The sequence below is a fragment of the Schistocerca piceifrons genome, chromosome 4 (assembly GCF_021461385.2).
Source record: "Schistocerca piceifrons isolate TAMUIC-IGC-003096 chromosome 4, iqSchPice1.1, whole genome shotgun sequence".
NCBI lineage: Eukaryota > Metazoa > Arthropoda > Insecta > Orthoptera > Acrididae > Schistocerca > Schistocerca piceifrons.
This window is the reverse complement of record NC_060141.1, coordinates 763305689-763328492: the sequence shown is the minus strand read 5'-3', so window position 1 is coordinate 763328492 and position 22804 is coordinate 763305689. Positions and strand designations below refer to the sequence as shown.

Genomic DNA, 22804 nt, shown 5'->3' with positions numbered 1-22804 from the left:
CGACATGTCAAATTGACATGTCGCTCATACATGTCGCGATACATGTATCCCAGTGTAAACGTACCTTTAGATAAACATATTTCAATCATGAGTGGGGTTCTTAACTGTCTATTCCAGGTAGTTTTCAGAGAAGGCATTTAGTAACATTTCACAGGATGTATTGCTACACCCACCACTAACAAAACTATAATTACCCCAATTGACTGTTGGATGATTTGTGGAGACCTTAATGATCACAATATGATTAGGAAACTTACTTACAAGCAAACTGGGTTTTCCTCTGAAGTTTTCAGTGACATCAGGAGTAGAATCGGGTGTTGATAGAAGGATCCTATTATAATTTTATGTCATCTCTGATACTGTATCCTGCACAAACAATAGGAAAGGCAAATGGGAAATTGAGGTGGTGTATTTGTCGCAGTAAACTCGAAATTGAAATCCACCGAGATAGAATTTGAGGCTGCATGTGACATTGTTTGGGCAAGACTCAGTATCAGGTGTGGGCATAAAATAACAACTGGATCCTTCTATTGACCACCAGCCACATATCCTGATGAAACAGAAACCTTTAGAGAAAACCTAAGTTCACCTTTACGTAAGTTCCCCAATCATATTGTAATCATCGGTGAAGACTTTAATTATCCAACAATTAACTGAGAAAATTACAGTTTTGTTAATGGTGAGCATGGTACGACATTCTGTGAAACATTACTGAATGCCTTCTCTGTAAACTACCCAGAAGAGATAGTTAGGAACCCCGCTCATGATGGAAGTATACTGGATCTAATGTCCGCCTCCATAGCGCAGCGATAGCGTTACCGCCTACCATGCAAGGGGGCCCAGGTTCAATTCCCAACACGGGACTGGTTGCTGTGTGTCCATCATCATTTTCATCATCATTGACATGCAAGTCACTGAAGTGGCGTCAACTAAAAAGACTTGCAATATGGTGGCCGAACCCCAAAGGGGTTATCCCAGCAAATAAATGCCATATGATCATTTCAGTTTTACTGGATCTAATGGCAACAAATAGCCCTGACCTCTTTGGGAATGTTCACATCGAAACCAGTATCAGTGACCATGACATGGCTGTGGCAACTAAAGACAACTAAAACAAGCAAGATGACATATATGTTCACTAAACTAGATAAAAAATCAGTAGTGTCATATCTCAGTGAGGAACTTGAAAGTTTCAGCACGTAGAGGAACTATGGCTCAGGTTTAAATGAATACAGGGCGTTTCAAAAAGAAAGAGCAGATTTCAAACATTTATTTCTCAAAAACTACAAATGATAGAAACACAATTCCAACGGTCCTTCACTCAATATGAGTACCAAATGTTACACAACAAATATCAAAACTGTACCTCAATATGAGCACCATTTGTTACACGACAAATATCAAACCAGTATCTCATTTCTTGCCACACACGACGCAACTGGTCTTTAGTTACCGAATTCACAGCCGCAACAATTCGATGTCGTACCTCTTGAAGAGTAGCGGGCATAGGTGGGACATAAACACAGTCCTTTATGTACCCCCACAAATAAAAATCGCAGGGAGTAAGGTCTGGTGACCTGGGAGGCCACAGACGATGACATTGATCTTGTGCTCCTGCTCTTCCAATCCACCGTCCTGGAATGGTGTTATTTAGGTACCGTCGTACAGGTTCAGAGAAGTGTGGTGGGGCGCCATCTTGCATGAAGATGAAGTGATTTGAATCTTCCTGAAGTTGAGGAAATAGCCAGTTTTCTAACATGTCCAGGTAAATGGTTCCTGTGATAGTTTTCTCCATGAAAAAGAAAGGTCCATAAACTTTGTTTACCGAAATTGCACAAAAGACGTTAACCTTTGGTGAGTCTCTTTCATGTTGAATAACGTCCCTCGGAGTTTCACTCGCCCAAATTCGTACGTTATGCCGATTAACTTTACCAGAAATGTGAAACGTTGATTCATCTGAAAAAATTAATCGTTCGGCAAAATTGTCCTCTTCCATGTCCTGTAGAATTGCAGTTGAAAATTCGAACCTTTTGTTGTGGTCGTCAGGACGCAATGCTTGCAATAACTGCAGTTTGTACGGCTTCATGTGCAGACGCTTACTCAGAACGCGCCATACCGTTGTTTTAGACATGTTTAGTTCGTGACTTGCCCGTGTCGTGGATTTTCTAGGGCTCCTTTCGTAAGCTGCACGGACACGCTCGACATTTTCATCCGATGTGCGTGGACGACCCGTGCTTTTTCGCTTGCAGATGCAACCATCTTCTACGAATCTGTGATGCCACTCATAAATTTGCTTATGACGAGGCGGCTGTTTGTTGAATTGACGGCGGAATGCACGTTGCACACCAACAATGGACTCTAACTTTGCAAATTGCAGCACACAAAATGATCGTTCCTGTGGTGTCGTCGCCATTTTCCTACAAACAAACGCCAGCGCCACTGCGGATTTGCATGGAACTTCTGCGCGGACCATTGAAAAACTTTGAACCTTTCTCTGACAAGAAACGTTTGAATTGTGTTTCTATCATTTGTAGTTTTTGAGAAATAAATGTTTGAAATCTGCTCTTTCTTTTTGAAACGCCCTGTAGTTGACCATGCACTAGATAGATATGTACCCAGTTAGTTCATAATGGGGGGAACCTCCTTGGTATATAGTCACTGGAAAGGAATTTCTAAAGAAACAGAGATTACTGCATAATAGGTGCAAAAAAAAGCATAGGGCCGTAGATAGAGTAATGCTGAATGAAACACGTTTGGTTGTCAAGAGAGCAATGCATGATGCCTTCAGTGACTACCATAGCAGAATATTGTCAAATGAGATTTCACTGAGTCCGAAGAGATTCTGACCATACGTAAAGGCTGTTGTTGTTGTTGTTGTTGTTGTTGTTGTTGTTGTGGTCTTCAGTCCTGAGACTGGTTTGATGCAGCTCTCCATGCTACTCTATCCTGTGCAAGCTTCTTCATCTCCCAGTACCTACTGCAACCTACATCCTTCTGAATCTGCTTAGTGTATTCATCTCTTGGTCTCCCTCTACGATTTTTACCCTCCACGGTGCCCTCCAATGCTAAATTTGTGATCCCTTGATGCCTCAAAACATGTCCTACCAACCGATCACTTCTAGTCAAGTTGTGCCACAAACTTCTCTTCTCCCCAATCCTACTCAATACCTCCTCATTAGTTACGTGATCTACCCACCTTATCTTCAGCATTCTTCTGTAGCACCACATTTCGAAAGCTTCTATTCACTTCTTGTCCAAACTAGTTATCGTTCATGTTTCACTTCCATACATGGCTACACTCCATACAAATACTTTCAGAAATGACTTCCTGACACTTAAATCTATACTCAATGTTAACAAATTTCTCTTCTTGAGAAACGCTTTCCTTGCCATTGCCAGTCTACATTTTATATCCTCTCTACTTCGACCATCATCAGTTATTTTACTCCCTAAATAGCAAAACTCCTTTACTACTTTAAGTGTCTCATTTCCTAATCTAATTCCCTCAGCATCACCCGACTTAATTTGACTACATCCTCGTTTTGCTTTTGTTGATGTTCATCTTATATCCGCCTTTCAAGACACTGTCCATTCTGTTCAACTGCTCTTCCAAGTCCTTTGCTGTCTCTGACAGAATTACAATGTCATCGGCGAACCTCAAAGTTTTTATTTCTTCTCCATGAATTTTAATACCTACTCCGAATTTTTCTTTTGTTTCCTTTACTGCTTGCTCAATATACAGATTGAATAACATAATAATAAAGGCTGTTAGTGGCACCAAAGTTAATGTCCAGTCCCTCGTGAATGAGACAGGAACTGGAACGTAGGGTAGCAAAGCAAAAGCTGAAATGCTTAACTTTCCAAATGTTCCTTTACAAAGGAAAACCCAGGAGAATTGCCCCAATTTAATCCTCGGACCACAGGAAAGGTGAATGAAATAATTATCAGTGTCAGAGATGCTGACAAAAAGCTGAAATCATTAAAATTGGACAAAGCACCAGGGCCCGATGGAATCCCTGTCAGATTCCATTCTGAATTTGGGGCCGAGTTAGCCCGTCACCTAACTACAACCTATTGTACATCCCTCAAATAAAAAACCATGCCCAGAAGAACAGATATAAAATGCTGACTGGCTAAAGTACAAAAAGCATTGCTGAAGAAGAGGAATTTGTTACCACCTAACATAAATGTAACTGTTAGGAAATCTTTTCTGAATGTATTTGCCTGGAGTGTAGACTATGCTACAGGAAAATGCTGAAGATTATACTGGATAGATTGAGAAATTATGAAGTACTGGATTAAACTGGGAAGAAAAGAAATATGGCAGAACTTAACTAAAAGAAGGTATCTAATGACAGAGCTCCTTTTGAGATATGAAGGACTTGTCAGTTTGGTAATGGAGGGAAGTGTCAGGGTAAAAATTACGGGGAAGACCATAGGACGAATACATAAGCAGGTGCAAATGAGCTTAGGTTGCAATAATTCTTCAGAGGGGAAAAGGCTTGTGCACCATAGAGGAGCATGGAGAGCTGCATCAAATCAGTCTTCGGAGTGAAGACCACAAAAACCACCATCTCATTTTTGTACTCTTACCCATAATCATACTTGTTTTATCCCTGTTGTTGTTATTGCTACAAGATGTACAACTTTGCTTTCGCCATTTTTTCCCCAGCATTTAAGGCTTTAATGAAACAAATTGGTTAAACATGTGTCATTCAAAGTATTTTCCATTGCTGGCCACTACTTTCTCCCATCTTCTGGGCAGTGTATGAATCCCGCGTTGAAAAAATCTTTTGAAGTGATCCACGAATCGATCCAATTTGTGACTTCTTCACGAGATCGGAAGTGTTGTTCAGCCAGGCCATATGCCATTGATCTAAACAGGTGATAGAGGGAGCAATATTTGGAGAATATGGCAGGTGAGGTAGGATTTCCCATTTTTATGTTTCCAAGCACATTTTACCTCTTTTGCAACGTGGGGCCGAGCATTGTCGTGCTGCAAAATCACTTTATCGTGCCTCTCGCTGTATTGTGGCCATTTGTCTTTTAATGCTCTGCCCAAATGAGTGAATCGCATTCTATAATAAGCACCTGTGATTGTTTCACTTGTTTTTAACACCTCATAGTACATGACGCCAAGCTGGTCCCACTAAATGGTGAGCATGATCTTGGAGCCGTGAATATTCGGTTTGGTCATCAACATGAATGCATGGCCGGGATATCCCCACGAGTTTTTGCATTTAGGGTTATCGTAATGAACCCGTTTTTCGTCCCCAGTCACAATGCGATGCAGAAATCCCTTCCGTTTTTGCCTCTGTAGCAACTGTTCACATACACACAAACACCGTTCAACGTCTCGTAGTTTCAGCTCACACGGAACCCAAGATCCTTCTTTCTGAATTATGCCCATAGCCTTGAGACGTTTTGAAATGGCTTGCTGTGTCACTCCCACTAATTGTGCCAATTCTACTCGAGTCTGATGCGAGTCTTGACTCAGCTATGTCTCCAATTCTGCATCTTCGAAAACATTCTCTCTTCCACCACTATGCCGGTCTACGACATTAAAATCACTGTTCTTGAAGAGTTGAAACCACTCACGACACATTCTTTCACTAATAGCATGCTTACCATATGTACTTGAGAGCATTCGATGAACTTGGGTGCTGCTTTCTTCATATTGAAACAAAACAGTAACACCTCCCACAAATGATGAGAATTAGGCTCGTAAACTGACATTTTCAATCAAGAACAAGTTTATGATGCAGACACAAATCGACTAATGTTTGAATGAGGTTATGTTGACTGAGGTCCAAGCTGTTGTTGTTGTTGTTGTTGTTGTGGTCTTCAGTCCTGAGACTGGTTTGATGCAGCTCTCCATGCTACCCTATCCTGTGCAAGTTTCTTCATCTCCCAGTACCTACTGCAACCTACATCCTTCTGAATCTGCTTAGTGTATTCATCTCTTGGTTTCCCTCTACGATTTTTACCCTCAACGCTACCCTCCAATACTAAATTTGTGATCCACTGATGCCTCAAAACATGTCCTACCAATCGGTCCCTTCTTCTCATCAAGTTGTGCCACAAACTCCTCTTCTCCCCAATTCTATTCAATACCTCCTCATTAGTTATGTGATCTACCCATCTAATCTTCAGCATTCTTCTGTAGCACCACATTTCGAAAGCTTCTATTCTCTTCCTGTCCAAACTATTTATCGTCCATGTTTCACTTCCATACATGGCTACACTCCATACGAATACTTTCAGAAGGTCCAAGCTAACTGCCTGATGTCTATGATCTGCGTCTTTCAATGGCTACTTTCCGTTGTCGCTACCTATTGGCAAACGGCGGAAGCGAAGTTGGACATCATGTATTATTATTAACAAAATAATAAGCATTATCATTAATTAAATAAACAGTATGCTAAAAGATCTGTACATGTAAAACACTTGAAGCTCCTAATGAGATCAGGTTATTTTATAAAAATAAAAGGAATAAGGACTATCAGTAGAGTTAGAGTTTGCATTTAATGGAATATATCTGTACAACTTTTGTGTAGCTGATTCTGTAGACAAACTTTGGTTGTGTTATTGTACTGTTTGCCTCCAGCACCTACATACTTCTACAGAAAATAGAAAAACGTAATGAAGCAAGAGCAAAACACTAAAAAACCAATTGTAATAAGATTATACACTGGTTTAATCAACATTCAAAAAATATAAATTAACAGCCAAGTCTGATTTTTTTGTATTTAGTGCAATTGAATGCAGTCGGTCTGACAAAAAGAACAGCAACATAAAAATGGCCAGCTGTACTTTTAGTAAAGTAATTAGAGTATTGAAAACAGATTACCCAACATGTGTGAAACAAAGTTTATGATTGTGTATTACCAACTTTGATTTGTGGCAATGAGATATGGACTTTTAATGCAAAAATGATTCAAAAACTGAGGGCTGGTCAATCAGCAATGGAGAGATGCATGTTGGGAATTAGTAGCAGCAGTAGGAAAACAAACCAACATACCAGGGAATAGACTGCAACAAAAATGAAATGGAAGTGATCAGGACTTGTAGACACTAGCAGAAAGTTGTCTTGATGATGATACTTGTTTTATGGGCATATGGCCATCATCCAAGGAACAATTATTTGCCTAATGATTCATATTCCAATGTTGGAGACATCATCAGAGGCTTAACAACTCAAAAAGCAACTAATCTCAACCAACTTCAGAAAACTGAAATGTTTATATGTACCCATGCAACAGTCGGTTCATGACGTCATCAGACTGCTGTCTAAGATCACGGAGTCACGCCGATATATGTTCTGGAGCTTGTATTGGGGAAGAGTCAGTACTATTTGTTTTATTTAGAACTAAGGCCCACAACTTGTCCAATATCAATCCTCCTCTTCCTCCTCCTCCTCCTCCTATGTTGAAGTTGTTTTTGTGATTCTAAATTTCTATGTCCTCTCTCTGTGCACCCTAGCATAGCAATGTATAACAATAACTGAAATTTCTGGCGGGAGTAATATATAAATTAAGGGAAAAGCAATGACTCACCTATAGCAGATCAATATGTGGAGCACAGAAACATATAACAGAAAACAGCATTCACATGAGCTTTCGAGCACCAGCTCTTTATCTATTAACAGCACACACACTGACACACATGAAGCCACACACACACATTCTAATACACCCTCTCATAGTTGCCGGCCACATTCTAAGGTATAAGAAAGTACTGAGACAAAGATCTAATAAATGACCTGTAGATGGAATTATGAAATGAGCAATAGCAACATGGATGCATATAGCTCAAGATTGTAACACATGAAAAAGTGTAGCAGTGGATGTCTAATGGTGACTGATAATGATATTCTACTCAATGGTACTATGAACAACACATCAAAAGAAAATTTAAAAGAAATGCTAAGCTGGCAGAGCATGCAATAGCAGGAAAAATTCTCCACAACACAACAGGATTTACTGCATACTTAAAAAGATAATATTTGGTTATTACTCAGGAAGAGTGACATCTTTATGACTGCAGGTGTCACACAAAATAGCATCTGTATACAGATTGATGTCTCCACAGCACTGCCAGCAACTTAAATGAATATCAAAATTTATTTACAAGTGATAAATAACAAATGATTATAAGAGAACAGCATTCCAAAATCTTAACTGAAAACTCCAGTATTGCATCACACTCACCTCCTTAGGTCTATGAAAACCACTCTCTTCCTCTTCTTCCTCTCCTTCGCCTTCTTGCTCGTCATGAAAGGAGTCGGTGTAAAATAATTTATTTTTTGTTAATACAAAGAAGTGTTTATTCCATTCCTTGTCCACAGGGTCTTCCAGATACAATATGCCATTTTTAACTGTGTTTCTGAGATCCACGTCCCTTGCTGTAAATGAAAACACAAGTAGTAGCTCAAAAACTTAAAAACTGAAAGATAAGAAAAAATCTGTCATAGTAGTACTATCAACTTCCCTGACTACGGCTTACAGTACCTCAGTTCAACTAATCATTAACCTGTCCACTTACACCCTTTTGCTGCTGTAAAGCAACGACAGTTTCGAGGAAAACACTACAGTAAGACCCACAGACTTATTGGTGGGGGTGCTATAACTGTACCGTTAGCTAGCTGATTTGTCTACTTTTTGCATCTCAACACACTCACATTATCTCCTGGATTTACATAGCGGTATAAATGCCTTGTATGGGGACTACACTCATGTTTTTAATAGTCAAGAAACATTGTTTGTAAATTAGCTTCTAAATTGTGTTTCCATCACATAAATGAGTGAAATGTATAAATTGTTTGTATCTGTAAATCGTGGAAGAAGTACAGGTAACAACTTGCCATACAACTGAGGTGTTGAGTGGTTGATAGATACATATACAAGACTGAAAATGTTGCCTTATAAGTGTGTGGTCCATGAACAATGGCAATTTGCGCAGGTCGAAACAAGGATGGGGACTTAATTTTTACCAGTTCCAACATGCACAGACATGATTTGTGCTTGATGAAAATGTGTAGCCCACAAATTGCTTGCTTGTTTGGTATTTGTTGCTCACCACCACCACCAGCCATGGCATTTCGCAATCAAATGGAATAAAATTTCACTAAGTAGCTCACTACAATTGCATACAATGCTTGCACTGCACACAACACTCACAGCAGAGTGCTCAGAACACTTCTCAACACTCAGTGGCTGTCAGGAAATACATGATGTAGGTGAGCAGCACAAACCTAAACTCAAAGGCCATCTTTTGTGGCTCCAACTATAGTTTGCTTTGAGGAAGGATATTGTCAGAAAGCCTAGCACTGTGTCTAGTTTGCTTCTGTGCCTACCTACTGCTGAACACCACAGTTATAAGAGTTATTACCTTTACTCTTTCCATTATTTATGTTACACCCAAGACTTTTCATTGTCATACTTGCATATTGTGTCTTTTGCTTATTAAAGGTCCTTCAAAACAGAAAGTGGCGATTTGCTACAAATGGTTGTAATCTGATGCCATTTCTCGTCAGGTAAAAACACTTGGTACTGTTCAGTATTCATGTATCTCACTGAAGACAGCATTGGAAGAATCATACAGAAGACCCAAAGTTAGGGAAAATCAATTCTCTAGACATACAGTTTAAAGACAGAAGCTGAACAGGAAGTGGTCTATAAGCTGAACAGGAAGTGGTCTATAAGCTGAACAGGAAGTGGTCTATAAGCTGAACAGGAAGTGGTCTATAAGCTGAACAGGAAGTGGTCTATTTAATGAGAAGATGATGCATTAAAAGTGTTATTAAGAATAGAGTAAAGGAAGAACTGACCACTTCAAATTGTGTTCTCATGTCACTGATCTAAAATAGCACAAAAATTTTCTTGAAGAAGGTTGATGATGCATACAGTTTGTTAAATTCTGCCATCTACAATATTATTCTGGGTCTCTAACATCCAAGGAACATACTTCTTCCTTCCCTGTTTGAGAGCATTAACATCTGTCATATCAATTTCTTCTACACAATTTCTACATACTGTGAATGATCTTCTGGCTCGATGGTGGCAGTGTATTTCGTCACCAGTTTGATTACGCAATGATAAGTTGCTGCTACCTTTCATGAGGCAGTTCACAAGCATCAACCAAGAGTACTGACATGGGAATAGTCCTGTAAGGTCCTATGGTTGGACTAATTTCTCCCAACAGACAACTCTGTAAAAAATGGTGAAGTTTTGGAAGATAGGGAGAAAGATATCTTGTCAAAGGTTCAGACTATGAAGATGCCATTAATAAAATACAATCAAATACCTAAAAAGTAAGTTTCCCAAACAGTTAAAAGACTGCAAGACAATCTCTGCAAAAGGTGAGTGCACATGTATGTGGGATTTAGGATTAGGCTATTGTACAAAGCAGTGAGCACTTCCAATAATTTCCAGTACCGTAATGATAGTGGCAGAAAATAGCATCTCTCATTCCATTTCTGACAGCTAAGAGTCAAGGCCAATGCAAAGACCAAAAAGGATCATCATCATCATCATCATCATCATCATCATCATTAACGGTCAGAGCTGCATGTCATGAGATAATGTGCTAAAAGTGTCTAATTTTGAAAATATGAGACATACTGGTAGAATTGTGAAGGCAGATCAATAGTCATTCTTTGACAGATGTCATAACATTGCCTGCAAATGACAGGGTCTGTATTCCAGTAGCAGCCTAGCAAAATAATCTAATGTTCTAGGAAGATTGACAACGGTGCATAGTCTACTGCAGAGTGAAAGACTCATTCTGAAAATAACTCATAGGCTATGGCTAAGCTAGCTTTTCATGATTTCTTTCCCCAAGAGTGCTAATGCAACAATGTATGCACACGAACTCCTGTGAACTTTTAAAAATACAAAATGAGGAGTGTGAAGTTTTAAAAATACAAAAGAGGAGCCAGTAGAATTAAAGTTGTGCAGATGGGTCACCTGTCATGGTTGGCTACCTCAGTTATATAGAGCATTGCCTGTGAAATGCAAGTGTCTACACTGAGTTCCAGTCCAGTCCAATTTTTCAAGTAGTTTCACAATAGTGCACTCACTACCATAGAGTGGGAGAACACTTCTGGAGATTATATGTGTTGTTTATGCATGCAATTTTTCAAAGATGGTCAAAATACTGGCAAAAACAAGGATAGTAAGTACCTATAGCCTTGTCAATCGCAGCCCAGTGGAGTAAGTGCATCTGTGCATGATGGAGAACAATTGTTTTGCAGCTGTTTCCTATTGATACCTTGTATTTGTTGCAGGAAATTATCACAAAATGCCCATTGTACCAGAAAATTTGTGAGAGTCAAAAAATGCTGATACTCAGTGGCGCCAGCATTAAAATTTATGCCATGATGAAATGGAGAAAAAGTTTATTGGAAAGGATCTACATTTGTAAGGGTACACATACTGATCATTTAATGCCGGAGACCAGAAGCTGATACCAGGACTCATCATGGATCTGTATGCACAGGCAGCAGTGCTGGTGCATAATGTATGCATGATGAACTAGAACAAATTGGGACCTGCTTATTAATGCATACTCTAAATGGAATGGTAAACTTTAATAATTATCATGAAATATTCAGAACTTGTAAACAAAGGTTCTCCACAAATCTGCAGATTAAGTTACTGACATTACAATACTGTTTGCCTTTGTTGCCGTCAATAATTTTTATGGCATTAAATATATATTAAATTTATTATGTGCTATTGACAGCATCATTCAAATGGCAAATGTGTCTTTGTGTGCTTTCTTGTATCAGATTTATTTTTATGCTATTTTGCCAATCTATCAATCAATTCAACCAACCAACCATCTGTCTGTTCCTGCTCCCCCCTCCCCTTGCAGTACCTATTGCAATAAATATTCCCATATAAGAATGTCATCTTTCTGCATATGGCCATAGAGAAACTTACAGGCTGAATAACAACACTGAAACATCTTTCCAGATGACCCAAAATCAAGTTGGTGTAATGCACTGTCAGAGCCATGTCCACAGCAATGGATTCAATTGTATGTAATATGATACTTTATAGACATGTATTACTTGACGAAGCCAACCACAGACTCTGCCATATTGTGAACTAACTTAGCCATAGGATATAATAGGATCCCATTCAAAGTAATGCGCACTGTTACCTCAAAGTGTAGGCAAGGACAGTGATTACAGAAAATGCCTTCACAGGCAGCCATGACATCATTAAATTTATTGAAAATGAGAAGGAGAAAGGACTAACAATGCTAATGGAGAAGATGAAACAATGCACAAACAAAATACTAAAATTCAGTATGTCAATGGTCAGCAGATAACAATGGGAAGCACATCATCAGTAAACACTTCCGGGCTAAGGTGCCGTGGTCGATCTGTAGAACGTCTTCTCCCTGACGTTTCGTTCTCAACTACGGAGAACATCTTCCGAGGTGAGTCGACGACTGGCTGCTAGGAGCTGGGGCCGCCGCTTATATGGAGATCGTAGAGGGCACCACCGCACATCACATGGCGTGCGGTGGCGCCCTCTACGATCTCCATATAAGCGGCGGCCCCATCTCCTAGCAGCCAGTCGTCGACTCACCTCGGAAGATGTTCTCCGTAGTTGAGAACGAAACGTCAGGGAGAAGACGTTCTACAGATCGACCACGGCACCTTAGCCCAGAAGTGTTTACTGATGAAGACGCTGGCTGTGAAAGCCTACATGGGATGAATGGGAGGCACAATTCAGAGCAGGGTGTTAGCCAAGCACATACCCCATGCAATCTATAAATATTTCTTTGTCAATGAGGATAAAAGTGTTATTACGCAGCAAGTTCAGCAACATTATGACCTGTTGCACGGAACTGGATATCAAGGGTAACAAGGAAGCTCTAGAAAAACATTCATGTCTGTGGGATTTGCTTCCATAGGGTGACTCTAAAAAGTGAGCCATCATGTACAACAAAATGACATAGTTCAGAAAAGGCTATTCTACAACAATTTTATGAAAAACTGATGTATCAGAATTGCAGTGGGCAGTGACTTATTAAGATAAAATGCAGGTTCTACACTTTACACTGGGAAACAATGTGTCACAGTTATAGTGTGCAAGGAGCAATGCCAAACAAAATTTGCTGGCCATTATTTAGTTGTGCTATCCAGGGCATTAGCATATAATTGGATACATCGTTGCTGCTGTACTCTACTCGTAAGAATGCTGGATTGTACACTTTTAGTGCCTCCCCTCCCTGTTCCTCAGGAATAGAAATGATGGTGCTGCCATCCCGGCCAGGTCTTCCATTTGCTTTCCCAAAGTAATAAATGGGTCTAACAATTAAGTTAGCCTTGCTGATATGGAAGAAAAACTATGTGTTTGAAGTAGGCAGGCCTTTGGAAGAGACTGCGTGTGATGGCAGAAAGGCTAAGGAAACTACAATATTGAAGCACAAGGGGAGCGAGCATCACAATCTAAAACAAACAGCCCAGGGGTAACAGGATAGCAGAACAGTATCTCTCAAGAGGTAGTGGGAGACTCAGTTACTGTCTTCATCTCGGAGAAAAAAGTAGTGGTCAGTTTGTTTTCACAGATCGGGACCTCCGACTTTTTAGGTTTTACCGGTACAACAGATGAATGGTATATTCTCGGGTGTCCAGATGAATAGACAATTTCATTTTTCATGTAATATTTGGGAAAGTGTGAAAGTCATCTTCACCAGGTGAAAAAGTGTGTCTTTGGTGATTACAAAGTCAAGGCAGTGAGCATATAATACTATTGCTCGAGGCACCTGATGAAGATGATTGACCCTGTTATCTAATATTGTCCACAAAAATGATCATTAACCAAAATAGGCCCCTGAAAACATATACCGTAATTTTATTCTGATGGAGAAGCAAACCTTGAATGTTCAAGTGCCATCTTAACACCCCACATGCCTGTCACACATTCTGTATTCTGTCTCGTAGATATTTTGTGAACTATCTTCACATTATATATAATCTCTGAAACATCCCAATTTTGAACAATAGAAAATTCAGGATGGAAGGTAACAATATTAGGAGAAGGAAAGTCATTCCACCACCACAATCAGTCTTTTATTTATTTATTTTATTTTTTTTATTTATTTCTATCCTTTTCCACTATTTCCCCCCTCCCACCTCCCCGTGCCTGCCGCCCAACCTGAAGCACTTCACTTCATGGTCTGCCATCCCCACCATACTATCCCTCCCCCACACTGCCCAAGCCGCCTCCTTTCCCTCACCCAGTCGCTGCTCCTATCATGCACTGGTGCTGCTGCTCACAGTGTGGTTTCAGTTGCCTGAGACTGCAGTCGTGTGTGTGTGTGTGTGTGTGTGTGTGTGTGTGTGTGTGTGTGTGTTGTTGACAAAGGCCATTGGCCAAAAGTGTTAAGTGTGAAAATCTTTTTGTTGTGCCTATCTGTGACTTAGCATCTCCGCTATACAGTGAGTAGAAACTTTCCTTCTCATTATACATGTATTGTTATATCCCAATTTTGTAAAATTGAAATGACTTATGTTTGAAGACTATTGTGGTGTTCAAAACAAGAAAAAAAAAATTACTGAAATAGAGACCATCCCCTATTTCTAATGCAGGTTTCCATTACTCTCCTGCACCATTCCAAGCAAATGTATGGATGGTTTCTGAAATAACATTGCAGGAACTGAACAATAGAAACTCCAGGTTGGAATATCAACAACATTAGATACGAATAAATTGCTACCCACTGTAAATATGACCCGTTGTGTTTCAGACAGGCATAACAAAAAAAAAAAAAACTGTTGAACTTGTTTATGAATAACAGAAACATGTTTCATATAAGTTCGACAACGTAGTGAAGTGATGTTATTTTAGCTTTTTGTTTAGGAAATCGCATTTTCTTGTGCTATACGATAAATCAATCTTGTTTTCTTTATTTTTACTGCAGCATCCATCTGTTTCTTATTCCAAATCAACAGTTTTGAATAAAACATGAATTAAACTGACTGGTTCAATTTTGCTATAAATACTGTTGCGTTTTTAAGTAAGACACAGGAGGATAACTATGTAGAACAAAAATGTTCCATAGATTACGAGGCCCTTTATACATATATCCTCATTAAACGTCTATTTGTTTTATTGCTTCCGATATTTAGAGGATTCGTTATGAGGTAATGTCAGACACATATGTAATACACCTAATGTAAAGGTGGGGTGGGGGAGGGGGGTTGGGGGAGGGGGGGGGGGGGGGTTTGCAGCCTTAACTGACCAAAGCTACTAGGCAAACTACTGTAATCTATGACTACTTATGATAGTGTGCAGTAGCCTATGGTAGTTTTACAACTCTACCCATATTTTTTGTTAATAAATGACAGAGTTATACTACCTTCCACTTCATTTCCCACGTCATTCATGAGTATCTGGAAACTAATTTTGGTGACAGTGACAGCCCTTATATGTGACCAGAATTGGATTTTGTGATAGATCTTTCAATAATATTCAGCTGTTTTAGTTGGTGAGGGCTTCAAGCATAACCCTCTTGACAGCCAAATGTGTTTCATTCAGTATCTCTCTATCTGTGGCCCTGTGTTTTGTTTTAAACTTATTATGCAGATATCACTGTTTCTTTAGAAGTTCTTCACAATGATTGAATACCATGGGAAGTACCTCCCATCATGAACTATTCTATTAGGTTCATGTTTATGTAGTGTATGGCCAATTGTTCTTTCAAATTTGAGCCACAGTTCTTCTATATGCTCCTGCCCAGAGAATAATTGTTTCGGGTTCCTCTGAGATGTGACATGACTGGCTCTTTACATAACTCAATAAATACATAAACCTTCCAACTTGCTTTAGCTGATCTGTGTAATTAATCCTACTCACTGTAGCTGATCTTTGTAAACAATAACCTTTATTGCTGCAACTGCCTCATAGTCACTGATACCAGTTGCAATGTGGAGACCCTCAGAGAGATAAAGTCTCTTCGTTGCCATTAGGACTTCTATATTTCCCTCATAAGTGGAGTCCCTACGTATCTGTTCTAGATATCTTTCAGAGAAGGCAATTAGTAATGTTTCACAGAATGTCTTGTCATCCCTACCACTTACAAAACTACAAATCAACCCAACTGATTGTTGGACAATACAAGTCTCCTCCACTGATGACAGTATGGTTAGGTAACATTGATACTAGCAAACTGAGGTTCTCTATAATTTTTTCAGTTAGCTCTGGGGCTGAGCCTGGTGGTAGATAGAAAGATCCAATTATAAGTTCGTACCCATCCTTGATGCCGAGTCTTGGCCCAAACAGCTCACATGCAGCTTTCATTTCTATCAAAGTGGATTTGAGTTTGTCTATTGAGATAAACACACTGCCTCCATTTCCCACTGGCCTCTCCTTTCAATATACTCTTACACCTACCCCAAAATTCTCACTGCTATTAATTCTGGATTTTAGCTAGCCTTCTGTACTAGGTATTACATAAGCTCCCACTGCTTTTAAGAATGGCTGCAAACTCTACCACGTTGTTAATTCTTGAGCAGCTGATCACTAGCACTGGAATTATTTCATGTGTGGGGGCCATTTCTTTGAGTGAGTCTTGCCCTAATATTTCGGACCCTCCTACAGCTAACACTATCTGATTTGGACGCAGAGTCACAGGAGAGAATGAGGATGGAGAGGGGGGGGGGGAGGGGGGGGGGGGAATCTTGTGTGCACACCACATGAAGCAAGCCACCTGGGTAGCAGTGTCTGATGTGTAGTGCATACCTGATCCGTTTAGTGGAGCCCTACAATTCTCAACCCTTTAGCACAACTCCAGGAAGTCACAGAACCTTCGAGGTCTCTGGTTCAAGGCTTCTACTCAGCTCAGAACCAGAGGGCCTTGATCAGTTCTGGAGAAAACATTGCGGACTGTGAGGTTTGTTGAAACTCCATGCCCAAGGCTGGTCTTCTCAACTTTCTCTGCCAGTCATGGAATGACCCAAGAACAACCTCAGAACCCAGACAACAGGTATCATTTGTTCCAATGTGCACCACAATATGTAGTTGGTTGCACCCTGTTCCCTCAATGGCTGCTAGAATAGGCTCTTCAACATGATGAGTGGGGCTCCCAGGCATACACACTGAGAGCATCTGATGTTCTTTCCTGTCCCTTGCTGCCATTTCCCTAAGGGGTAGAATTATTTGTTGTAGGTTTGAACTGCCAAAACACTGTCAGCAAGGCTGGTCTTCTCCTCAGCCCTCTCTGCCAGTTGCTGGAATGATCCAAGTAGGATCTCTCAGAAAACACACATTAGTTGTTCCAATGTGTGCTACGATCTGCAGTTGGTTGCATTCTGATCTGTCAATGGCTACTGGAAGTGCCTCTTCAACGTGTTGAATGAGGCTGCCACGCAAATACATAGAGTGCAGAAGGTGATCCTTCTGTCCCGTGCTGCAATTTCCTTTAGGGGTGCCATTATTCAAGATACGTATGAACTGCCAATGATTAACTGATCGCCTATCCTTTTGCATTTGCCTCCCTCAAACATGGAATACAGCAGGTTACTCAACACGTGCAGCGTGTGTAACTGCTTCACGTTCCGTTTCAGTTTCAGTGGAAGACACTACCTTGAATTTCGTGGTTAGTGGTATGAGTGTAATACACTGAGCTCTCCCTGGTCCACGGACACCTGCACAGGGCCTCTGGACCTGCCATACACACACCACTCACAATGAATCACATGCGCAGTGACAGGTCCTGTATTCCTCCAGAGGAGGCAGTACCTATCGGAGGGGACAGTGTGTGAACTATCTTTGATATCTCTGGTCCATGTCTCTCAACATTTTGCCCAACAAGCCCATTCAAAGCAGCTTCTAATCACTGTACAGCAGTCAGTGCAATTACTAACCGCATACAAAGAGTAACTAACTGATCATGTACCTGGGAAGAGGTTCATCTACACACACATTCAGAAAGATACACTATGATGCATGGCAGAGGGTACCTTGTGCCACTATTAGTCATTTTCTTTTCTGTTCCTCTCGCAAATACAGCAAGGGAGAAATGACTGTCCATGTGCCACCGTATGAGCCCTAATTTCTCTTACCTCAGCTTCACTATCCTTATGTGAAAAGTGCATTGGCCACAGTAGAATTATCTGAGTCAACTTCAATGCCGGTTCTGAAAATTTTTTGAATGGTGTTTTGCAAAAAATAACATTGTACTCTCTCAAGGGATTTCCATTTGAGTTCATGAAGCAGCTCCGTAATATTTGTGTGTTGACTGGTAACAAATCTAGCAGTCTGGCTGTGAACTGATTTAATATATTCCTCTAATCCAACCTGTTGGGGATGTCAACCACTTGAGTAGTACTCAAGAATGGGTCACTTCGGTGTTCTGAATGTCATCTCCTTTATAGTTGAGCTACACCTTCCTACAATTCCCCTGATAAACTGAAGTCGACAATTCACCCTAACTGCTACCGCCCTTACATGTTCATTTGATTTCATATTACTTTGCAAAATTACTCCTAGATATTTAATCGATGTGACTATGTCAAGCAACACACTGCTAATGCTGTATTCGATCATCACACAATTGGTTCTCCTATTTATCTGCATTAATTTACATTTTTCTACATTTAGAGCAAGCCGCCATTCATCACTCCAACTAGGAATCTTATCCAAGTTCTCTTGTATCCTCCTACAGTACAAACAGTGGCACCTTCCCATACACTACAGTGCCTTCAGCACACAGTTTCTGATTATTGCTCATCCTCTCTTTCAGGTCATTTATGTATACAGATAACAGGAGTGGCCTTATCACACTTCACTGGAACACTCCTGATAATAACCTCATTTCTGATGAACACTTGCCATCAAAGAGGACATACTGGGTCCTATTATTTAAGAACTCTTCAAGCCACTTACATATCTGGGAACCCATTCTATATGCTTGTAGTTTCATTAAGAGTCTGTAGTGGGACACTGTACACTTTTCGGAAATCCAGGAATATGGAATCTGCCTGTAGCTGTTCATCCATGGTTTGCAGGACATCATGTGAGAAAAGGATGAGCTAAGTCTCACACAAGCAATGCTTTCTAAATCTGTGGCAATCAGTGGACAGAAGCTTTTCCATCTCAAGGAAATTAATTACATTCAGACTCCAAATATGTTCAAGAATTCTAAAGCAAAATAATGATAAGTATATTGGTCTGTAATTTTGCATGTCCGTTCTTTTGCCCTTCTTATATACAGGAGTCACCTACGCTTCATTCCAGTCACTTGGAACTTTGCGCTGGGCAAGAGAATTGTGATAAATGCAAGCTAAGTAATGCCAAATGGGTGCTCCACTTGGATTTGGTTGCTTCCAGACGGGCTGAATTTGTTACTGGTGCAAAGTTTATCTGAACAAAAATTAATTAATTTTAAATTGCCCTTGACAATATTATTTTAATTTCATTTGATTTGCATGTTCCCTTGAAGATATGCAGCTACAATGCCCAAACAAGTGGTTTATGTAAATAACGAAAGACAAACTTGGAATAACACTTACAGATTCTTCTAAGTTGACTTTGTTTCTCAAGCATTTCTCAAGGTTATGATCACTAATAAATTCATGTAAATCTTGAAAACAGTGTCAATACAAGGAGAGGGGAAAAAAATTGGCAATGTTAACTAGTGTTGGGATGGGAAACTAAATAAACACAACAGTTATAATAAGTGCAAAAAAATATTGCAACACAGGCATCGAATTCATAGGAGCTAAATATCTTCATGAGCAAAAAACTTTAAATACTGACTTAGATGGAATAAATTAATGAGCTTGCCGTCAAAATTTACAGTATACATGACGGTACAGAATGCATTACGCACAACGCTCTTAGGCAGCCGAAAATTCTCAAAGATATACCATTCTTCAAGTAAGTACACAATTAAAATAAGCAATGATTAATTCTGAATAATGATTATGATGCAAAAAGCTTCTAAAAAACACAAATTAAGTTTACAATGGATGATATAGTGTGAATTTTCTGTGGCACTCGCAAACGTTCAAAAAGGCACAATAAATTATTACACACAATCCTTGATAATCAATGAATGACTGCATAAGAATGGCACAAACAGTAAAATATTAGAATCCAGAATTTCTAGTCTGACCTATCTGACACACAAACTGTCTCACGCAAAGGAAAATCCAGAAGTCCACTTATTTATGTAAGTAAACATGGGAGACCTACAGATTTTTTAATTAGATGAATTTGTGACACCTTCTACAGTAGTGAGCCCCAGATGAATACTGCACTGTCCATTTAGTACAGTCAAAATAGCAAAAAAGTCATGCGTCAAAGTAGCATGTCTTACAACTGGGATGGCCAACAATGTTTTTGCCACACTTTCACACTGTCAGTCTGCTTAGTCCCACTCCTTAGTGTTGTTGTCCATGACAAGAATCTCCACTGGCTGAGTGGTCTTGTCCACAGAGCTGGCCAAGACACAGAAAGGTTCCACACATTGATAATACCAATGTGAGCATCCTCATGGTACTATATTATTTGAATGAAAAGAAACAGCAGGAGCATAAGAGGAAGTGGGTGCAGTTCCTCTTGAAAGACCACTTAAAATTTGGTGAATTTCATAAACTGTTTTGAAAAGTAGAGTTATATGACAAGCACATGGATCATTTTAGGTTCTCAAAGTTACTGTCACATCATAGTGTGAAAATCCTTTTTATAGGCAAAGGTTCAAGGTCTTATTCTTCTACAATTCCAGAAAATACTGACAGAGCTACCCGTTAAATAACACTTCATTTTTGTGTGTGCCAATTTCATCTTTAAAGTAACTTTAGCGTTATCCTCCCAGCTTCTGGAAAATGCCAATAACAATTATAAAATAATGATTGTCAGACCATGAGCGTGTAATGATGTACATTAAGCTGTATATACACTTACTGCTACTTTGCTTTTGTGAATCACAAAATTAATGTTGCAAGCAAGTGTATGACAGAATTATGTACTACTCATTTGAAAGATGTGGATATTGTAGCCATAAGCCACTTGGAGTAAAGGTCCCACACAGTCCATGGATTTCATTTAAATGTGCCAGGAAAGGAATTACTCGTCGAAAAAAATACATACCTGCATTTCAAGGAAGAGTGAAGAGAAAAGGATAAGTGGCAAACAAATGGAAAGGGCAAGATGTTTTAGACGAGTTCATCCAAAAATGTCATCGGGCAAATGCAGATTACCATGTGGTTTAAACTGAATAGGCCAGAAGCCAACAATCAGGTGGTCAGTCAAACGCAAATTATGGTTGACACTGAAGATGACAGAGATGACTGAAGTAAAACTTGTACACACTTCAGAAGTTAATTCACCTGTTGATTGCTACCAGCAAACAGAAGCCACACACACACACACACACACACACACACACACACACACACAAACACACACACACACAAGAAAGAAACCGAAAATTTTTTAGGGTTACTGCTGTATTAGAAATGCCACTAGATAAACTATAAATCCTTAACGGGACATCCTCCTTAAGCATTACTATTCCTCAACAGTAGTTGTCAACACCAGTATTATTTTTTGAATTTTGGACAGGTCAATATTATCTCAGTTGCTTTTCTGAAAACTTTCATATAATTTTATACACAGTATGTTATATTTCTAGCTAAAATTTATGAAAATGAATTAATTTATAAAATGTTTTAGTCTCGATGTTATCATCAGTAAGTGCTAGTTCTGAATGTACAGTTAAAATTATTTTTTCAGAAACATTTACTAGCTATTGGCACACTTAAAATTTCTTCATCGGGTTGCCCTCCATGGGGTGGGTGCACACAACGACTATGGTTATATTGGGTTAGATAGAGCAGCAATCAGTCGTAGAATTAAGTTGCTTTAATATGACATTTATAGTCACAACGCAGATCAGATTTCGACCTGTGTCAGGTCATTATCAATGCAATGCGGAATTGTAGCAGTTGTTCGTGCTCAAGTGAATGCTTACACTCAAATCTTTATAAAAATCTAATGTGGACAATAGATGGAATAAGGAAGAAGGGGTGGGAGGGGGGAATTACAAACCGCTCCAACTAAAGTTTCTAAATGCCAGATTTTGTTGTATTCCACCATAATGTTCAGACACTCATGAATAAAATTACCATGTTGGAAGCACTACTCCAGTATAAACTAAATGTAGACAATTTGCAATACTGAAAATTGGATGGGAAATGACAAAATAAAATTTACCTCAATCTCAGGATATGCATTAGCCAGTCATTTTAGCCAATAGTTCTCCAAACACTGGGGTTCTGCTATTTTTGTGAAAGAGCAAATAAATTTATGTGATATCAACAAAAGTTATACTGACTTGCCTTCAAACTTTCCATTAGTAAACTGCCAGGCCTTGATTTCATAATTAGTAACACATATAGAGCACTAAGTGCAAATCTGCCAGTCCTCATGAGCAAAGCAGGGGTTCTGCGAACAGGATCAGTCTATTAAATATGAAAATAGTTCTGTGTGGTGATTTCAATTTTGATTTTTCAAAAGACAGTAGTACTAGAGATGCTTTGATAAATCTATCCAACACATTCATTCAATATAATTCCCACAATACACAGCCCAATAAGATTAACAGAATGTACAAACACCATCATTGACCAAATATGACCCAAGTTACAAATTCACGAGTAGAGTACTGAGCATGCTGTGTGTAGAAATTCCAATGGGTAGCAGCAGTTGCAAAAAAGTAATTGAAAAAAGAACTTTTTCTGAAGATAACATTAGAACTTTTAAAATTTCTTGCTGCC

At 39.4% G+C, this 22804-nt stretch overlaps 1 protein-coding gene across 1 annotated transcript in view; it reads right to left on the bottom strand.

Annotated features, from left to right (window-relative positions):
* LOC124796433 (1-phosphatidylinositol 4,5-bisphosphate phosphodiesterase gamma-1) overlaps nt 1-22804 on the bottom strand; it is a 248485-nt gene that overhangs the window by 153304 nt on the left and 72377 nt on the right. Inside the window, exon 9 of the mRNA XM_047260620.1 lies at nt 8211-8404. Within this exon, the coding sequence (XP_047116576.1) occupies nt 8211-8404 (194 nt within the window). The remainder of the gene's footprint in view (nt 1-8210; nt 8405-22804) is intronic.